Below are 19,695 nucleotides of genomic sequence, written 5' to 3'. Positions count from 1 at the left end.
TTCTGTATCTCAGAAGCTCTAACTGTGCTGTGTCATTACCTGTCCTGCCTTCTCACCTTTCACAGTAACTTTGAACTTGCCACTGTCCTGACCCCCAGTGGTAGAGACACGGCATTCCCAGAGGCCAGAGTCAGGAGAGACTACTTGTGACACTTGAAACTCACAGGTTGTCATGTCCTTTTCCATGATGGCTTTTGTGGGCTAAGGAGAGACAATAACACCATCATATCTTGCCAAAATCTGCTAAAAGACATTTGTGAGAAAACAACCACATTGTTGAAGCTCCATTCAGACATGGGACATCCTGAAATACCTACGTAGAAAAAATAATACAGTAGAAACTAGATGCCTTCTGAGAACTTGGTCATCTGGTCTAGTTTTCATGAACTCATTTGGAATTAGCCATTTTTGCAATTCATGACACAGCTATGACCGTGGGAGAGAAAAGGGGAGTGGGTGGTTCTGTTCATGCCAAAGAACAGGAGGGGTCACCAGTACCTGGTCAGAATTCAGAGGCAGGGGATCTTCTCATCCTTGGTCACTGTTTGCAGTACTCAGAGAAAAATTTACGTTAGTCAGACAAAATTGAGAAGGCGATAGACTTCACATGATTGTACAGTATCAGACAGAAAGTAAAGCATATAAATGGGCAAATTCTTACCATTATCACTGTTCCATCGGGCTTGCGTAGTTCAATGTTATCACGGACAGGAGGTGGATTGCCTGTTGCTATACAAGTAACTGTGGTCTGGGAGCCTAGGTTAAACTCCAAGTGAGATGCCAAGTTGATGATCTGGGGTATACGGTCTTGGCAGAAAATATCATAATAAGGTTAACTCATTACAATTGCACTGAGAAAGCTTTTTAACATACCTTATGATGTTTATCCACTCTCTCCATTTACATCTAATGACATATATTGGAGATATACCTTAATAGAATAGAATAGAATAGAATAGAATAGAATAGAATAGAATAGAATAGAATAGAATAGAATAGAACTGGAAGGGACCTTGGAGGTCTTCTAGTCCAGCCCCCTGCTCAAGCAGGAGTACCTATACCATTTCAGACAAGTGACTGTCTAGCCTCTTCTTAAAAATCTCCAGTGATGGAGCGCCCACGATTTCTGGGGGCAAGCTATTCCATTGGTTAATTGTCCTCACTGTCAGGAAGTTTCTCCTTAATTCCAGGTTATATAATGTATGAATTATTACTCTTATTTTGAAATATATAAAAACAAATTAGCATCCACTGGGATTATGGCAATGGATAAAATGCACGTATGAACAATGAAAAATTATTTCCCTAATGTTACCAAGAAAACGTCATAGATTGTTTCATGAAATCACTTAGAAGCAAATTTGATGCAAAAGGGAAATGCTTTATATTAATTAAACAGTGTATCCTCTGTGTATTTGTGTGAGGATATCTCTACATGTCTCTCACCAAGACCACAACCATTCATTAGTATTTCTTACTAGGAATGTATGTTTTGCTGTCCATAAGCATGTGCCTTTCTAGAAGCGGGGAGAGAGAACTGATAAGTACTGTATTAAATGGCAGGTTTAGGATACCTGTTATTTAGAAATGCTGGTTGTGAGAATATAAAAGAAGGCATGCTGGAGACGGAGTGGGACAACTTGCTGCAGTCAACTTGCTGTGTGACAGCTTGCCACAAGGCAATTTAACAATTCAATTTAATTATTTTTTAAAAAATTAAAAAATATTTTAATTTTTGTCATTCACATTTCATTCTATTCCTCCCTTTCCACCCTTTCTTTAATGATTGTATTCCACCATTTTTTGATATTAGTATAATACTTGTCCTGCCACAAGTTGTCCCATGGCAAGATGGCTGAGGCAAGTTGGCCACAGCAAATTGTCATAGACCCTGCAGGAGATGGCTGGAGAGACGAAAAAGGGAAAAAAGGAAAAAGAAAGGAAAGGAAAATCAGAAGTCAGAGAACAGTCCATCAAGACTTACAACAGTCAAAGAAAGAAGGAGAAGCCACTCTGTAGAATCCATGAGGGCTGGAAGAAGGCTGGCAAAAATGATCCAGATATTCATGTTATCAGGTTTCCTGCCCGAGTAGGGGGTTGGATTAGAAGACCTCTAAGGTCCCTTCCAACTCTGTTATTCTGTTATTCACTCAAAGGAAAATTTCACTGGCAGAAGAGTGAAGTCTGAAATAGAGGAATGGAGTCTTCTCAACAGGAGAGTGTGAGTGACAGCTGTACCTACTGAGAGAAACTGGACCCACACCCATTTGCTTCCTGAGAAAAGCAAAATAAGTCTTTCTGGGGAAATAAAGAGGAAGCAGGGCAGGAAGAAGAGAGAGAAGAGAGAGTAAAAGTAACAGAAATCTAGGAACTAGGCTGTAAAGCAAGTCAAGTCAGTCTTAGCAGTAAATCAGTGAGGAGTAAAAACAGGATGGGTGAAATAGATTTACAGTCAGAGTGGAGAAAGTTTCAAGGCTAAAAGCTATAAGAAATCAAAAATATAAAGGGGTTTGAAGTGAAATAAGAAATAGGAAAACAAATAAAAAACATTCTTTTTAGTATGTGAATATCTGATATATTTATATATAATTGTATATAATTAGTTTTTTGCACTAAAAATCTAATATCCTACCTGACTTCCACCATAAATTATAAAAGAACCTACCAGTTGAATCTGCAGCAAAGGGTACAAAACAGGGCTGGCAACTTTAAGACTTGTAGACTTCAACTCCCAGAATTCCTCAGCTAGGCATGCTGGCTGGAGAATTCTGGGAGTTGAAGTCCACAAGTTTTAAAGTTGCCAAGTTTGGAGAGCCCTGTCCCAAAGATCAAGATGGTAGCCCTGATCAAACCCCAAACTTTCTTATGTGTGTAGCTGTCATCTTTTTTTTTTTTTAACATCTCCTCCCTCTTCCCTGGAACCTAAATCATTACTTATTTTGGGAAGATCTCAGGGATTCATTCATGTTCTTATCACTCTTGTTTTACCTGACTTTTCACAATGCTGTCCATGCCAACCAGATGAACAGATACAGCCGCTGAATCGATTGCAGGTGCCTCCATTCTGGCAGTTACACTCCAGGGTACAGTCAGGACCATATTTGCCAAGGGAACAAACTGTGGAAAGAACAGAGGGATTAGGACCTCAACAATTCTACCCATTTTAAAGACCAAGCTTATTGGTCAAAGATTATTTTAGTTAATCTTTCTCCTTCTGTTGGATAACAAATGCATGAGTATATTTTACATGTAGTTTATCCAGTTGTTTAACTTATGCAGTGTAATGAGAAAGAAGGATTTACAATAGGCTTTCTTCCTTCCTAAACATATTTTTTGAAAGAATACCTTTAATTTCCTACCAGGAATTTTTTCATACAATTTTCCATGTTGCCAAACACCGTGAGTAGTGTCTTTTTCTGATTTTAAACTATTACAGGAACCTATCAATATGTATATGTTGCTGGCAAGAGGAAAGTGTCAACTTTATCAATGTAGAATTCCTTCACTATTGCTCTTTACTCTCTGTGAAACTGAAATGTTCAAGGGAAATCCTTGTCAATTCCTTTCACTGTATATGGAGAACTTGCCAAGACTGGGGGCAATATGGATTGGATACAAACAGTCCTTGCTTAATGACACTCATTCAATGACTGTTTAAGATCATTTAAGATATGATGGTGCTGAATGAATGGTACATATGACTGTGCTTCTAATTGTGGCCATTTCAGCATCCCCGTGATAATGTTCTCAGAAGAATAATTTGGGGTTCCAACTCGAACTGGGGCTGCGCAAGAATAAATAAAAATGAGATTCAGACAGTTGTGAGGAAAGAAGAAATATTTATTCCTAAAAGCAAAACAGTTTGTATTTATGGCCAAGCTGCAGGGAAATGAGGTACAGCAGCAAATTTTTATAGTGGGAGCCACGTGCTGATTCTAGGATGACACTTGAGGCATGTGTGCATGTGTCTCTCTCTGTGTGTAGGTATGTTTATTCTTGTGAGCATGCAGTTCCTCTGGGAGGCCTAATTTAATTAACTCTGTGTTTGCAGATGTTATCCTTTGATATGTGGATTAGACCTGGGTAACATATTTGAGGAAGTTTGCTAATTTTAGTTGATTAACTTAGTTTAGCTTGACTGTTAATTATCTAGTGGAGACACTGATTCTCAGACCATTGTGGATACTGTTAATATTTTAAGGGGAAGAAACAGTATAAAGAATAAAATATATTTGGATATAAAATTTCTCACAACATGATTATGATCTGGGTGCTTGGTGACCAACTTGCAGTTATAATGTCAGCATCCTGTAATCAAGTGATTGCCATTTCTGATTTTCACTGCTGGCTTTTGCTGAGCAAAGTCAATGGGGAAGCTGGCAGGAGGTTGCAAACAACAACTCTGTGATGTTGCACTTAACAACAGTGTAGGATTTGCATAACCATGGTCACCAGAGCTGCTGGAACTAGTGGCACTAAGTGGCACAATCATGTGATATCCTGCTTTATGATTGTGTTGCTTAATAACAGAAATTACAGTTCCAATCACCACGATTAACTGAAGATGATCTGTATAGACAGACAAAATGTCTCCTTTTCATGCAGGAGGAAGAAGAGGGATTATTTTTTAAAGGTGGCATATATGCTATCAAACTCATAATGTCTGAAAAATAAAATCCAAAACCATGGCAATATTTTCATTAGCCTGATTTTTTTTAAAAAAAATAACCTTATTGAATTTCCAAAACTAATATAATATAGAAACAAATAAAGAAAAATTAGAAAAAAGAAAAGCAAGAAAAAGATTAAAAATGTAACAGAAAAAGTAAAAATATAAGAAAAAGACATATAAAAAAGAATTTTCTTCAATGTAGATACAAATATATAATAAATTCACCTCTTACTGTAAGTTTCCATAACCCTTATCCTAAGTTTAAACATTACCCTGATCTTGTTACTTCACCAAAAATAGTTGATGTGGTTGTGGAGGATAGTGAAAGAAATTATGATTGGTCAAGATCAATATCCGTCACTATCTAAATATAGTCACAAATTGGTACAACTCAACTCTTAGAATTTACCAATGCAAAAGTATTTACTTGGCACAAAATTGAAGGTTGTCATAATATTCTTAGCAGTAAACGGTACAACTTTCTGATAATTGGCAAGGTGTGAACTTGACGATTCAGGTTGAAAATGGTTTCAAGCAGACCAAAAAATGCTTTGCACTGTTATTTTGTGTTTCAGTCAGTGAAGAACAAAACAATCTCTAGAGTATCCAAAATATCATGCAGTTTTTGGTGTTGAGGTAATGTGAGCAGGGACAGACAACTTAATGCTTTCCAAATATTTTGGATTTCAGTTCCCATCAGCTCTGGCCTAATGGCGGAGATGGATTTCTCGAAGTTGTAGTCCAAATCACTAGGATTGTATCAAGTTGCTTAACCCTGACTTAGAACATTTCCCCTCAGAACACAAACAACAGTATAGGAGAGATCATTGCCAAGGAACGAGAAAATGTAGCATCAGAAACAGGCGGGCAGTCAGGATAGGGTTACTTTTAAAACATTTTTTTTCCCACTCACTTCCTGCTTACAAGCATCTTTCTTTTTTTCTGACTCTATGTCAGGGCCAAGCAGGAGAGAAACTATTTTGAAGAAACAAAAGGAGGAAGCCATTCTCTTCTGGCTATGAGCCAAATGTAGCCCCAACAGAGAAAGCAACCAAAGCTGAATAAAGCTTCTGCACCATCCTGTGTCTGGGATGAAGCAGGAACTCTTTTACTTATTTTCCATATCCAGATTTTCCAGGGAACATGTAATTGTTCTGTTGATAGTGACAATGAAATCAAAAGTGTACATGCATTAAACATAATAGCAACAATCCTTGCGGTCCATCTTTTGTTTTGTCAGATATAATTCTTGTTTTCTCCTGATTCACTTGAGTTAGAATGAGTTTATTATAAAAATGACCTGTTTTACCTGAATATAAAATAATATATTGTTTTACTTTAACTTACTGAGAAAATCAAATTCTAGTATCTGAACATTTACCTGTAAGTGGTAAAATATTAGCTTTCTGTAAGTTTTCTACATAGTATTCTCAAAGCATTTCAAATAATGGGTTCTTTATTAAGTGAGATTCTAAAATATAATAAACATTAGTCCTGATGCTATTTAGTAGTTCAGCAAAGCTGAAAAGTGTAAGTGTAATATCTTTGATATTTTGGGGAAATCTCCTGGATAAAAAAGGGTCAACCCCTGTTGAGAATAATACAACAAAAGAAATTAATACAGCAATGGTTTTACTGATTTATTGTGGACTTTTTGTAATTCCCTGTTGCCTTTTGAAAAGTAAGTCAATTCTTTACTTTCCTTCCTCATTCCATCCATTTGATCATGTTTATTACCTGAGTGTGGCAGTATCACCAGGCTGCAATAAATCAATTGCAAGTAGACATACCTGAGTTACATTGTACTCCACTCCACCCAGCAGCACAGGAACAGCCATATGGGTCAGGCAGACAGAAGGATAAGCCTCTGCAGCCCTGCTCACTAGGGCACCTCTCTTGGCAGTTTCGCCCAAACTGACCTTCCCTACATGCTGCAAAAGCAAGAAGATTCCTGTCAGAGAACATCTTTCACTTCAACAATGATTATTAGTATACTCCTGTTCCCATATGTCACAACTATACCTTTGCTCACAGGACACTCACTAATCTCTCTGCAGAGTTTCAGGGAAACTATAAACTGCACGGTTTTCTACCCATAACTAATAATTGAAAAGGGCAAATGTAGAAATCCCTGTAGGATGCCAGAGCGTGGGCATGGAACTGGCATTCCACAATTAGATTACAGTAATGGGACTATTTGGCCCTCAGCTTTTCTCTTCTTCACTTTGTAAATGACAAAAAGAAAAACCTAAAGATGAATAACTTCCAACATTTGCATCACTTCAGTTTCCTTGGCAAAGTTACAGAAATGGTTTGCCATTGCCTTCTTCTGGGATTTTTTTAAAAAAAAATTACTAGAGAACCCATGCCCTGTTGGGTCATCATTTCAGAGATATTTCTTTCCTAAACAGAGAAACAGAATGACCACAGGTGGGCAAAAAAGCAGTGGGAGCAGGAGTGACTTCCAACTTCCTGCTGGCTTTCAAATCGAGTTGTGGGAAGCTTTCCCATCCTTGTGGGAAGCTGCAGAAAGCATTGAAAGCTCCCTCCCTCCCTCCCTTCCTTCCTTCCTTCCTTCCTTCCTTCCTTCCTTCCTTCCTTCCTTCCTTCCTTCCATAGTGCATATACATACAGTGATATACATTACACACTCACATACATACATACACATTATGTACTCTCTCTGTATATGTATCGTATGTATATATGTATGTATGTATGTATGTATGTATGTATGTATATATATATGTGTGTATGTTCAGCAAGTAATGCGGGCCCAATTGGCAAAAGAAAGCTCAGGACCATATTGATTGGAAACATGCAGAAGAGGCCTTTATCCTGCAGTGGATAGACAATGGCTATAATGATGTTGATCGTGTGTGTGTGTGTGTGTATGTGTATACACATATACATCCATGTACACACATAGGCAGGCAGACATCCATACACATGCATCTATATATCCTTCTCTTGCGATTCATTTTATTCCCTCCCTCATTTTTCCCCAACTGCAGTCAGCCCAGAAGAGAATAAGAACAGAGAAGATCAGGGTATTCTGTCTATGATATCACTGATTCAGATTTTCTACAGTCTGCAAATATGTCCCCCCCACACCCAAAAAAAGACAGGAAGTCACTCAATTTTTGGCCCCTCATCAATTTTCCAGTGAAGATCCTTCAAAGATGGCCACTTCCTTTGACTGGGCCATTGGTGATTATGTGCTGTTGATGCAAAAAGGAGTGTTTATCCTGATGTATTTGCAGATTGGTTTCACTGAGTCACATTTTATCAAGGATGCTGTATGTAGGATCCTATTCCTTTTTTTGTATACCACAGGGCAGGACACAAAGCTAATGGCAAATTGTAGTCATTTGGGGTAATTTAAAACTTAAAAGCAGATGCATTAATTTAGGTACATATATTTTTGGGTTTCATACCTTCTAAAGCCTGGAAAAAAAAAGGGGGGGGACAGACACAAAACTTCCAATCCTGGTCCCCACTATTGTATTTAATCACCAGACATATTCCTTGCAGCCCATGAAAACTACTATAGTACAGTAAAGAAGTTCCTGATTTTCAAGTTCAGTTCATGGCTCAGGAAGATCCATTTCCACTAGAACAATGACAAGTTGCTTCTAACCTTTTTCACAGCGGGTACCCATGAATCCTGGAGGACAGATACATTCTCCCACAGTGTGATGGCAGATGCCCCCATTCAGACAATCAGGACATTCTTTGTCACAAAATGAGCCCCATTTCTTGGCTGCACAACCTGGAGAGACAGGAAGAATAATGATATGAAGTTTCCAGACAACACCAGAGAGGAAAAGCTACAGCAGAATCACTCACAACGTTCAAGTATAATTTCATACACTGTGTGCTGTCTCTGGCAACAATTTCAGGAAATGACTTGTGTGTTAAAAACAGGCCTTCAGATCAGCATAACAATCATTTTTATTCAATTTTCTTTACATCAGTGTTTTTTAAATGAATGTCCTTCACTGACCATGCTATTTGGGAATGGTAGGTGCACTCCAATAAAATACAGGTACTCCTCATCTTACGCCCAGAATTGAGCCCAAATTAAGCAAGACAGTTGTTAAGTGAATTTTGCTCCATTTTATGATCTTCCTTGTCATAGTTTTTAAGTGAATCACTGCAGTTGTTCAGTTAATAACATGGTTGTAAAGTAAATCTGGCTTCCCCATTGACTTTGCTTGTCAGAAGGGATCACATGACCCCAGGACATCGCAACCATCATAAATATGAACCAGTTGCCAAGCACTCGAATTTTGATCATGTGACCTGTTGCATAGAAAAGGGCATTTCTGCAAGTGAAGATAATCAAACCATTAAATTGTTCTTTCTGAACAATTAGTAAAAAGAGAAAAGCATTGCTCTTTTTAGGGATACCCATCTGAGAATATTTTTTCTTAGTCTGGAACACTTCTGATGTTTAGTACTATGCTGTCAACATTCTTGATTGAAAGAGAGATTGACTTGTATAGTTCAAAGTATTTCTTGAGCAGTAGGTTGAGAGATGCAGTTTTAAGAAGAGGCATTCTTCTCTTTAAAAAGAGGCAGCCACAATAATATGTCAGGGAGCATTAAATGGTTGCAATAGGCATGCACAGTCTCACCTCGCACAATCAGTCTGAAGAAGGCACTTGACAAAGGGCTGTCCTCTATAAAGGTGGCACTGTAAATCCCACCATCAGCCATGGTAACAGACGACAGGACCAGAATGGACTTATTCTCCTTTAGCTCACCTTGGTGCATCGTGTCATAGTAAGTCCCTGTACAAAAAAAATAAAAAACAAGTTAAGTAAAATAGAAAAAGCCAAAGCAGGTGAACAAACAAATATTACTGAAATAGAGATTCATCTTTTGGAATGTGATTTGCATGCTGAGGTGTGACGGGGTCATGCAGTTGGATGTTTGCTATTAGGAAAGCAGGTAGAATAGTAGAGGAACTAAACAAGTCCAAGGCTCCCATTTTGAAACCAATAAATAGATCCACGTGTGGATGAGCATTCATAATGGATCAATATTTCTACAGCATAGCGGTTTTTATAAAGTGTGGTCTGGGAATTCCTGGGGTTTTTTTTTCCTTGAAACCCTTTCAGGGGCTCCATGAAGTGAAATAAACATTTTAATATTTATCAGTTTCAATTTCTAAAACAGTAAATATCACTAGATATAACCTCCACAAACCAAAACTCGTTGGGTCTTGAATCATTATTAAGAATATAAAATGCTTAAGAATCACTCCTATAGTGGATACCTAGTTTTTTCTGTATCAACAGAGAAAGTCAAGCTTTAAGAGTTTTTTTTTTCCAAGAAAAAGTTGGATGTCTTGGGAAAAGGGCAGATCTTATGACAGACATGCAGTTAGATGATGGGAGTACTTGCCATTCCTTTTCCACCAGATATCTGTTTTCTTCCCGTTCTTTATCCTGGCAACAAGTATGGCTGATTGGGAAACACTGATTGCGTGGGTCACTTTCTCTGGGACCAGGTTGGCTGAAATGTTGAACAGAAAAAAGGAATTGGGTTACAGAATTATACCTTGAAATATTTTCTCTTCCTTGTTCATTAGAGATACATGGTCTTGATATCTGAAAGAAGACCTCAGATAACTGTCAGGGCACTTATAGTATATCTGGGTTTTCTACCACTTATCAGAGCACATACTGTTTAATGGAACATATAAATGACTAAATACGTTGCCAGGAAGAGGGGAACATACAGAAAATGTATATTTCACTGTATGGGACGAAGGTACAATACTCATTCTGGGGGACTTTTTTTTCCTATTGGTAATGTCTTCCTTTGGGGAAGCTGCAGGCTAAAGCAAGAAGTTGGGTGAGGAGCACAGGCAAAGATGATCCAGAAAAAATCAGCCCAACCACATTACCATTTTAATGTATCTAAGCCTAATCCTTTTCATGATGCAACCATCAAATCAACAGCAAGATATTGTAAAGCAAAATTACTTTGCTTCTTTGCTGACTGTGCTTCTGCTATGAAGAAACATATGTTACTGCATCCTATTGTTTGGAAACTCCTCACAGAATGCAGAATGAACTTATTCCTTTGGGGACTAGTTCCATTGTGGTATCTGGATTTACAGACCTTTGAACCTGCTATTTTTGAAATATGTTTCAAAGGTTTTTGAAGTAGTTCTTGCTGTATGAGTGGCCATGGCTAGCAGTATTTGGAAGTAGCCCATAGATAGGCAATTCAATATATGAACAAGCAAAATGGTGACAATCCCACTCTCAGTAATGAGAGCAAAAACAGAAAATCTGTAATGCCCTCACTGATAATAGCATCAGCAATAGACATCTGTAAGAACCTGGCTGTATTTCCTTGTTTAAGTCAATATTTTGTACAACACAGAACTCATCCTTTTCACGAGTACTAAGCCTGCATCTATATTGGGCCCATGGAAAACTTTACAGACTTTTCCAAAAGCACCAGTTGGGCAAGTGCTTTTACAGAAACCAAATGTCCAAATTCTTCTGCATGCCATGGAAGACAGTCTCCAGATTGTGGAATCATAGCAAAGTATGGAGTTGGAAAGAACTAAAAGTTTCATCTAGTTTAACCCTCTGTAAAGCGTAGGGAAACTAATTTTTCTTTGGGAAGAGTCATTCTTGCTGCTGCCTAAAATAGTTAGCTACAGCTGAATAGATTGTAGCCCCTGCCAATGTCAACAGCTACATGGTTGGTGAGTTGATCCACAGCAAAAACTGGGTTGAAAAAAAGGGGAAAATGTTACTTTAAAACTGGAAAACTAAAAGTGATAGCTAAAGTTGTGTCAATGTAGGCTAGGAATGAGATGAAGGAACTATCATGAGGATGTGGTATATAAAAAGGGTTTACCAACATGTTTGTGTCAATGTGGAAGGAAGATAAGAATCATAGGCATCCATGACAAGCCACAATGGAATCAAAATGGTAACACCTATGCCAAGAGGACATAATACAAATGAGATGGATATATAATTTGCATCACAAATTCTAATGAATTTATCAGCCTTGCATCATTCACAGGATAACATCATGATGCAGATCTACACAAACAGACACACACAAACACAAATACACATTGTGGATATCTATGAAAAGATGAGTACTAAGGCTCTTCTGGTTTCAATCTCGTTAGATAGGTTTATCATTGTTATTAAGTGAGTTATAAAGGAAAATCATTTACTAGTCCTGTGAATCTGAAACTGAAATGTTTAACCAATCCTGAGGAAAAAAAGGATCAGAAATGGCTAAAAGTGAGATTGCTGTAAGGCTTCAAGTCCTTCATATATGATATTTTGTTGATTTCTCAAGAAATATTAAATCAATCAAAGTTATTGGTCTGTACAAAATTTAACCACATCCAATGAAATATTGAATTTGTCATTGATTTTACTGTCAGTTTCTACAAATTTTATGAGATTGCAGTATCCACTCAGAACAAATAAGTGTTTTCACTATTGATTTATATTTTAGTTTATATTGCTTGCACAATAGTAAAAGACATTTGGGTTTGACCATAACATTCATTTTTGTTTGCACAGTTTTTGGTTTACTTTTTATGTCTAATGTTGTGCCTATTTTAATTCTTTTCTTAATTATATCCTTTTTAAGTTGTGTCTGTTTGCTGTGGTTCTGTGAATATTTGCTTTTGCATTGCTACAGTGACATCTGCAACACTTTTATTAGATTTGACATTTCATATGTCATTATGGGAAGAAAGAGATCAAACAGGCATTGAAGGAAAACATAAAGGTGCAATTTAAGATTGAGTGGATTTGAAATAAGAAATGAAGAATTATAATCATTCAATCATAGGGATGTTCTGATTTTGACTCACAGTGTAACAGAGCGAAATTATTTGAGTTAGCCTCTTATTTGTACAATTTATGCTTCAGAGAAGCTTATAAAAAGTTTAGTAGAAATAAAACAACTAATTATAAAAGATTTTTGAGAACATTAAAGCCTGAAGACAGAAAGGAAGAGAGCTTAGTAAACCTCTGAGAGATAACATTACACCATCTAGAGCAAGGGTGTCAAACTCGCCATGTCACGTGATGTGTCGCGACGTATTGTGACTTTTTTTGATTACTAGAGCTGGGGTGGGTGAGGCCTCTGTATGATGCAACTGGCCCAAGGGCTGGCAGTTTCACACCCCTGATCTAGAGGCTAACAGAGATTTCTTTATTGTTAAAAAAGTTGGGTTTTAAAATCTGTGAAATACAGAAGTACACACACACACACACACACACAAAATTCATACTGTTGTTACATTTATATCCCAACTTTTATTTAAGACCTCAAGATGGCATATATAGTGTTTCTCTCAGCTGCCCTTTAACTATAACCCAGTACCAGTTTAAAACCTCCACCACTACACCACATTGGCTCAGAGCATCAATGCTATCGGTTATTAGTTTCTTATTGACTGACAAGATGGATGAATCTCTTGTTCGGTAAGCTACTTTTGTGTTTTTCAGTCTGGATGGGAGACCTATGCCTCTCTTTATGTAAAAATTGTCTTGATGAACTGGATGAATAGGTGGAAAGAATGTTTATTATCAAATTTGAAGATGATACAATTTTGGTGGAAAGCTAATATCTTAAAAGACAGAGACAAAATTCCAAATGATCTTGATAGGTTAAAGAAATAACACTGAGACATTTCACAGAAACAAATGGCAAATAACACCGAGACATTTCACAGAAACAAATGGCAAGCAGATCAGTTAGGGTAAAAGGTAAAAGGGATATTTGAATATGATATGTCTGCAATACATACATATGTACATACATATACATATATATAATGTCATACTGCAGTGATAAAAGTATAGTATTTAGATTGCAGAAAGCAATGATTCCAAAGTACTTTATGCTCTGCAGCTTCCACTTTATGTATTGGGTCCAATTCAAGATATTGCTGTCAGAGATAAATTTAGAGAAAGTGGAATAGGTTCAGAGAAGAGAAATGAGGATGAGCACAAATCCAGTAATATAAGGGTTATAAAAAGAAATTGAACAAACTGGAAATGTTGACTCTTAAAAAGGAAAGACTCAGAGGGACATGATGAAAGGAAGTCACAGAGAACTATGTCACACTATGTTCTCCATTAGCCCAGAATGTAACAAATAGGATAATGGATTTCAGTTGGATGAAGTCAAATTTTGATTGATTTAAAAAAAAATGTGGAAAGGAATAGCAGTCTGACAGAATTGGAAGTATTATCCAAAAATGTGGTCAGTTTCTCTTCACTGAATATGGTCAAGTGGAGATGGCTGTGGATCATGTAATTTGAACTTCCAAACAAATTTAGAGATTGGACTTGCTGGCCTATTTCCATCTCAATTTATCTGCAAGGATTTTGTGTGTGTGTGTGTGTGTGTGTGTGTGTGTGTGTGTGTGTGTGTGAACAGAAGTGTATCTGACATAGTAGGGGTAGCTGAGGTGAGTGGAGACAGGTTTGTAGGAATTAAAATATAAGCCATATAGGTTTTCCTCTGTTACAGATGTTATAAAGTAAGCTCTTTGCCTTGCCCTTCCCATCAGACATAGCATACTTATGCTATGCTAAAATTCCACACAAACAATAGAAGAGCAACAATATAGTGTGTAAAAAGGTTCACATCATGACAGAGAGCATTACATCATATCAGATAAGAAGTAAATGTTGAGAAATATTAACTAGATATTTGAGTAATATTCTCATTATTACTCAAGTGTAGATTTTGGTCTTTAGATAATCACATATCAGTATGTGTTACATCAGCGGTTCTCAACCTATGGATCGCGACCCCATTTGGGGTCGATCGACCATTTTTCGGGGGTCGCCAAAGAAGGCAATCTGCCATTTTCTCCCCCCAGGGGGCGCCATCGCGCATGCGCGCCGCGCATGGGGGCGCTGCCACGCACGTGCGTCGTGCATGCGTGACCCGCCCCCACGCACGCCACACATGTGCGGCCCCCACCCCCATGCGCGCCGCACATGCGCGGCCCCCCCATGTGCGCGCCGCCACGCATGCGCAGGACGTTTGTGTGACGGGGGTCGCCGTCACACAAACATTGAGAACCACTGTGTTACATGTATCGCTCTATCACACTTACCGTTAATATCGTTGTGTACATAAACAACTCTAGTTTGCTCTGACTGTGTCTTCCCCAGGCAATATGTGATGCCCACCAGGCCTGCTCGAGAAAAACCTCGCATATGCACTTCCTTGCTGCTGTTCTTGTATATCTGGAACTTGGATGTGGTCTTGATCATGGCATTGTCTCTGTCAATCTGGAGGCTGATGTTCCGCTCGCCTGTCACACAGGACAGGTAGAAGTTGTTGTGTGAAGGACTCAGAACATTGGCCACCAGAGTGATATCCAGAATTGCGCCTGCATCAAAAGAACCAAAGCAGCCATCTTATCGACATGGACAGCAGATAATTATAAGCATGATTCAAATAATTCAATGTTACTGTAAATCTTGCCTTGATTATGTAAGATAGTATGATTCTTGCCTCTCTCTCTCCTAGAAAAGGGAAAGTCAGAGAAGGAAAGCCTCAGACTCAGAGAAAGAATTAGAACTCATGGAACTCATACAGCGTAAGCAAACAAGAATAAAGAAAAATACTAAACAAATAGCACTAACAGAAGCTGATATTAATTAGTCCTCTGGTTTTTCGAAGTGGATGAGGCTTTTCAATACTCATCATAGCCACTTAGGTTTATAAAACTAATAAATAATAAACAGACCAATAGAATAATTCAGTGTTATTACTCTCATTATCATGCAAATGCTATTTCTTGTTATAAACAGGGAGTAAGCCTCACACTCACTAGTACTGATGATGTTACCTAGTCAGATAATGAAATGTCTGCAAGCTCAGGGAACACCAAGGACTCCGTAATTGATTATATTCTGATTTCATTTTTCTTGGCATCCATTCTCGGTCACCTTTTCTGCACTATTCCAGGGAATCTTTCTGGATTTTTTTTTCTCCATAGTCCCTGCTTTTATCTGGTTTATTTTCATATTTGATCTTTCTTTTTCTGACTGCTTCCTCCAAACTAACTTTGGTCCCATTGTGTTTTTGGAGAATTATTATGTTGATGAACAGATTTATGACCCTACTTACATATTTTCTGCCCAACTTTTGTTATACTTGGAAAGTATAAAAAAAATCCTCAGCCTTAATTATGAAATTATACTGGGGAGTCATGACAATGTTTGTAAAACTCTCTATGCATCCTGAAGACTTATTCATATGCATTTCTGTGAGATACAGCTCCTTTTCATAATATATTATTGTGATCACTATTTGGGGTCCTGCTCCCAGCTCAGTTTTTAAATCCCTATAGTGGGCAGCACTCTCATGACAAAATTAATTTCAAGAGTTCTGTTACTTCTTTGCAATCTTTGTTCCTTTGGTTGTGTTGGTTTTGTGTTGTTTCTTTGTTTCTAAATGGTTTAAAAAATTGTATAGTGTCTTGGATTGCTGGGAGTTGGATGGCTTATACATTTTAATAATAGTTATATTATATACTTTATATACATTAATTACAATAATTGTTGAATGAATTTTTAATTATTGAATATGGACAATGATATTCTGTATCCTTGTACATTTTATTTTGGTTACCAAAGGATTTGAAAAATAAAAGTGTGTTGGATAAGTATTTTCCTAGCACAGAGGAATCTAATTCACTATTTATTTACATCCAGATCACATTGTAGCTTAGATCACTAATGTATTAATTTATTCCTGTATTTGTTGTGACTTGGAAAGCAAACTGAGAATAGAAGATCTGACAGTCAAAGTTAATAACTTTTGATCCTTTACGAATGTGACAAAATTCCTTAAAGTCAGTCTTTCACAAAATTACATACATCAAAATACATGCTTGTAATTAGCATGTGTGAAATTCATCTACATATCAACTGTGTAATATTTTGAACATAGAAATCTAGAAAATTATTTCAAGTTTTATTGCTAGACATGTAAAAATTTTGGATAACCATCTCTGCATGTGAAATGATTCCCCTTTTGGAAAGACTTCTCCTGAAGGTTTATTTTCAATTAAGTGTTCTATGACATTCTGATGTAATTTCTCATAAAAATGTTAACTTTTGTCTGATGTTCTGCAGATGGGAATGCTGAAGTTCATTTTCTCCCATGCTGGTCAGTTAAACTGCTTTGTAATAAAGAAAATAAGTTATGCCCCCTTTATATTTTTTGTTCATACAACATTGCCAACAACACATGATGTGAATTGGGAACATGGTTTAAACTCTCTCTCTCTCCCCCCCTCCTTCTCTCTCTCTTCTCTCTTCAATTCTTCAAGCTTCTATTTTTCTTATTAGTAAGAAATTGGTAAGAAAAATCTGTTAAAATGTTTAAATCCCAAATCCAGCTACTAGTTTCCTGATGAGTCCTCACGATAAAATAATCCATCTTGAGGCCTAAGGTTTTGAGTGAGCCCCAGAACTACCCCTAAAAATTGCCACTATGTTTTAAAACTAAATGTGATAGAAGGCATCTTTCATAAAATACATAGAAACTGATTATATCAGTTATATTTGGTATTAAAATTTCAATAAAAATCTAGACAGATTTAGTTTTTGGTCTGTTCACTTCTTAATATGGGTCACAACCTTGTTGTGGAATTTTGTATTTTGAGTACCAAGGTACTCAAAGACTGTATATGTGGCTCAAAAAAAATAGAATATCTCTGGGCTGGCTAAATAAGACTGAGTATCTTCCAAAGTGCTTATTCTGCCTTTAATAGTACCCGCAACATCTAGATAAAAAATAAAAGCAACACAACAAAAGAGTGATTTATCTGTTTCACTGCATCTTTCAAAATTACCCATCTGTTATTTTCTTTTCCAAGTAACACATTTTATTAAGGGGCATAAACCTTTGCAAGTAATGGAAGTGAGCCACATGCCTTTTAACAAAAATCTGTTAATCCAAAAACGTCCTTCCAGATGCCTTCTGATTTTTTGCTGCCATAAGCTAACATGCGTCTCCTAGATTGTCTACCACTGTTGATTATTTTCACTGTAACTCCCCAGCTTTCAGAGTAGATTGGCAGATGCTATTGATCTATCTAACTATGAATTAAAAAGAATAAAATGCACACATGAATAGTTCTACCTAGAAATACTATTCTTCAAAGAAGAATCAGAAAGTTCTGTTCTCTGTCCTCTGGCTTCAAGGAGTGGTGGAGGTTAAATTCTTTATTTTCTCCACTAGTTTTAGAATAATTTTGGTTGCCTTCTCTTTCATTCTAATACCAAAGTAAAGTTGTTGGGTACTACTTTCAATATGAACTCCAGTGATGATATTTTTTTCTCCACTGGAATAGATTAATGTCTTATAGTGTCCGTGGTTTGGCCTTTGGGACGCCATTCCAAATACTTTTCTATTATTCAGATTTTTTTTCTTATTTGGTTTTGAAACAATATTTTTAGACTCCTATACTGCTTGCATGTTATAACATGGGCTTTAGTCTGAACTGATTTGTTATAATTTTTGCATTACATTTTATTCCTTTTTTTATTTCATGATTTTTTTTTAACCCCAGCTTGTGAGCTATTCAGTTGACTGTGGTTCTTTGGTTGAATATTGGTGTAGAAATGTGGATGATAGGTAAGGTATAGTTAGGTAAGATTAGGTAAGGAAAATGGCTTGTTTATTCATTTCATTTGAATAGCTGCCCATCTCAAACTAACGACTCTGGTGGTGGTGCTGGTGAACCATCATAGAAATAATTAAAACAGATTTTACCTGTTAGGTGCAAGAAGAAGCTGAGAAGACCAATTGTATCCAATCTCATTTTCAGGAAAGGGCTCAATGTCAGGAGAATTGAAACATCACTATATCAGAAGAAGAAGAGGTATTAAGAGTTATTTCTGTTATTTCTCACTCGCCATATGTATCTTTTAAGCTTGTTGTTCTTAAATCCTCCATCCTTTACTAGAGGTAAATCAGTTACAAGGAAATTGTCTCTAGATCAAGCAGAATCAGTGTATAGTTCTTCAGTTTGAAGGAACTCAGCAGAAAGTATTATCATGCAGAGTATCTTAGGAAAAACTCCACCTAGGGAACCACAGAAGTTGGATTTTTTTCTTTGTTCCAGGAACTTCATTCATTCAAGAGTTCACATTGGCACCCAAAAGCCTATCCATCCATATTAGCTTGCTGTTCATTCCACATGTAGCTGCAGAGCGAATATAATCCTGTTGCTTCTTCCACGCTGACTCGGAAGCCTAACTGGAGAGTCTCAGCATGGCCACAAAAGAAAACTGGGCAGGACAGGAAATGGATTAAAAGTGGAAATGGACTGAGTACAACATGAGCTGCTGGGGCTGTCTCAGGAAAAAAAAAATTGGCTGGGGTTCAGGCAGGATGGAGGAATGCCTAGAGACCCTTACAGACAGCTCAGCACTGACATGAAATCCTGTTTCTCATACAGCATTTCCTGCTCTCCACCCATTGTTCCATGTCTATCTCGGGATCCTGCCACAGAAGAGAGCAGCATAATAGGAAGTCATTCAGCTAAGATACCAACCAAGAGATGTGTGACAAATCTCTAGTTTGTGGAATGGCACAATTATGTCATCTAACGCATCTGATAAGTTGACCCCGTCCTAAGCAGCATGAATAAATGGAATTCCACTTTTCCAAAAAAGAAAAAGAAAGTCTGCTATGTAATCCATTTATTCAAAGGCACAACTGATGAAAATTAGACCATGCCTTTATTATTCACTCAAGAATAATTGGGGGGGGGGGAGGCGGTTAGGTTTTATATCTGATTTGCTATTTAGACCAAGATATCAACCATGAAGAATTGGGCAAAGCAACAGTCAGTTTCTCCAAAGGAGCTGGTTTTCACTTTTCTCTACATTCTATTAAAATGGAGATAGGAAGGAAGGAAGGAAGGAAGGAAGGAAGGAAGGAAGGAAGGAAGGAAGGAAGGAAGGAAGGAAGGAAGG

At 37.3% G+C, this 19,695-nt stretch overlaps 1 protein-coding gene across 2 annotated transcripts in view; it reads right to left on the bottom strand.

Moving 5' to 3' along the window:
• The window catches only part of TIE1 (tyrosine kinase with immunoglobulin like and EGF like domains 1), a 34,424-nt gene extending 15,424 nt beyond the window's left edge, over positions 1-19,000 (bottom strand). For both annotated transcript variants that reach the window (XM_039323327.1, XM_039323328.1), the window contains exons 1-10: positions 18,800-19,000; positions 18,488-18,576; positions 14,811-15,089; positions 10,085-10,195; positions 9,313-9,468; positions 8,313-8,444; positions 6,463-6,603; positions 2,989-3,117; positions 662-807; positions 57-201 (exon numbers count right to left, since the gene is read on the bottom strand). In XM_039323327.1, the coding sequence (XP_039179261.1) occupies positions 57-201; positions 662-807; positions 2,989-3,117; positions 6,463-6,603; positions 8,313-8,444; positions 9,313-9,468; positions 10,085-10,195; positions 14,811-15,089; positions 18,488-18,576; positions 18,800-18,852 (1,381 nt within the window). In that variant the 5' untranslated portion in view covers positions 18,853-19,000. The remainder of the gene's footprint in view (positions 1-56; positions 202-661; positions 808-2,988; positions 3,118-6,462; positions 6,604-8,312; positions 8,445-9,312; positions 9,469-10,084; positions 10,196-14,810; positions 15,090-18,487; positions 18,577-18,799) is intronic.
• Between the last annotated feature and the right edge of the window lie 695 nt (positions 19,001-19,695).

The sequence above is a fragment of the Crotalus tigris genome, unplaced genomic scaffold, assembly GCF_016545835.1.
Source record: "Crotalus tigris isolate CLP2741 ecotype Arizona unplaced genomic scaffold, ASM1654583v1 scf7180000024167.7108832, whole genome shotgun sequence".
NCBI classification, from domain to species: Eukaryota; Metazoa; Chordata; class Lepidosauria; order Squamata; family Viperidae; genus Crotalus; species Crotalus tigris.
This window is presented reverse-complemented; position numbering and strand designations above follow the sequence as displayed.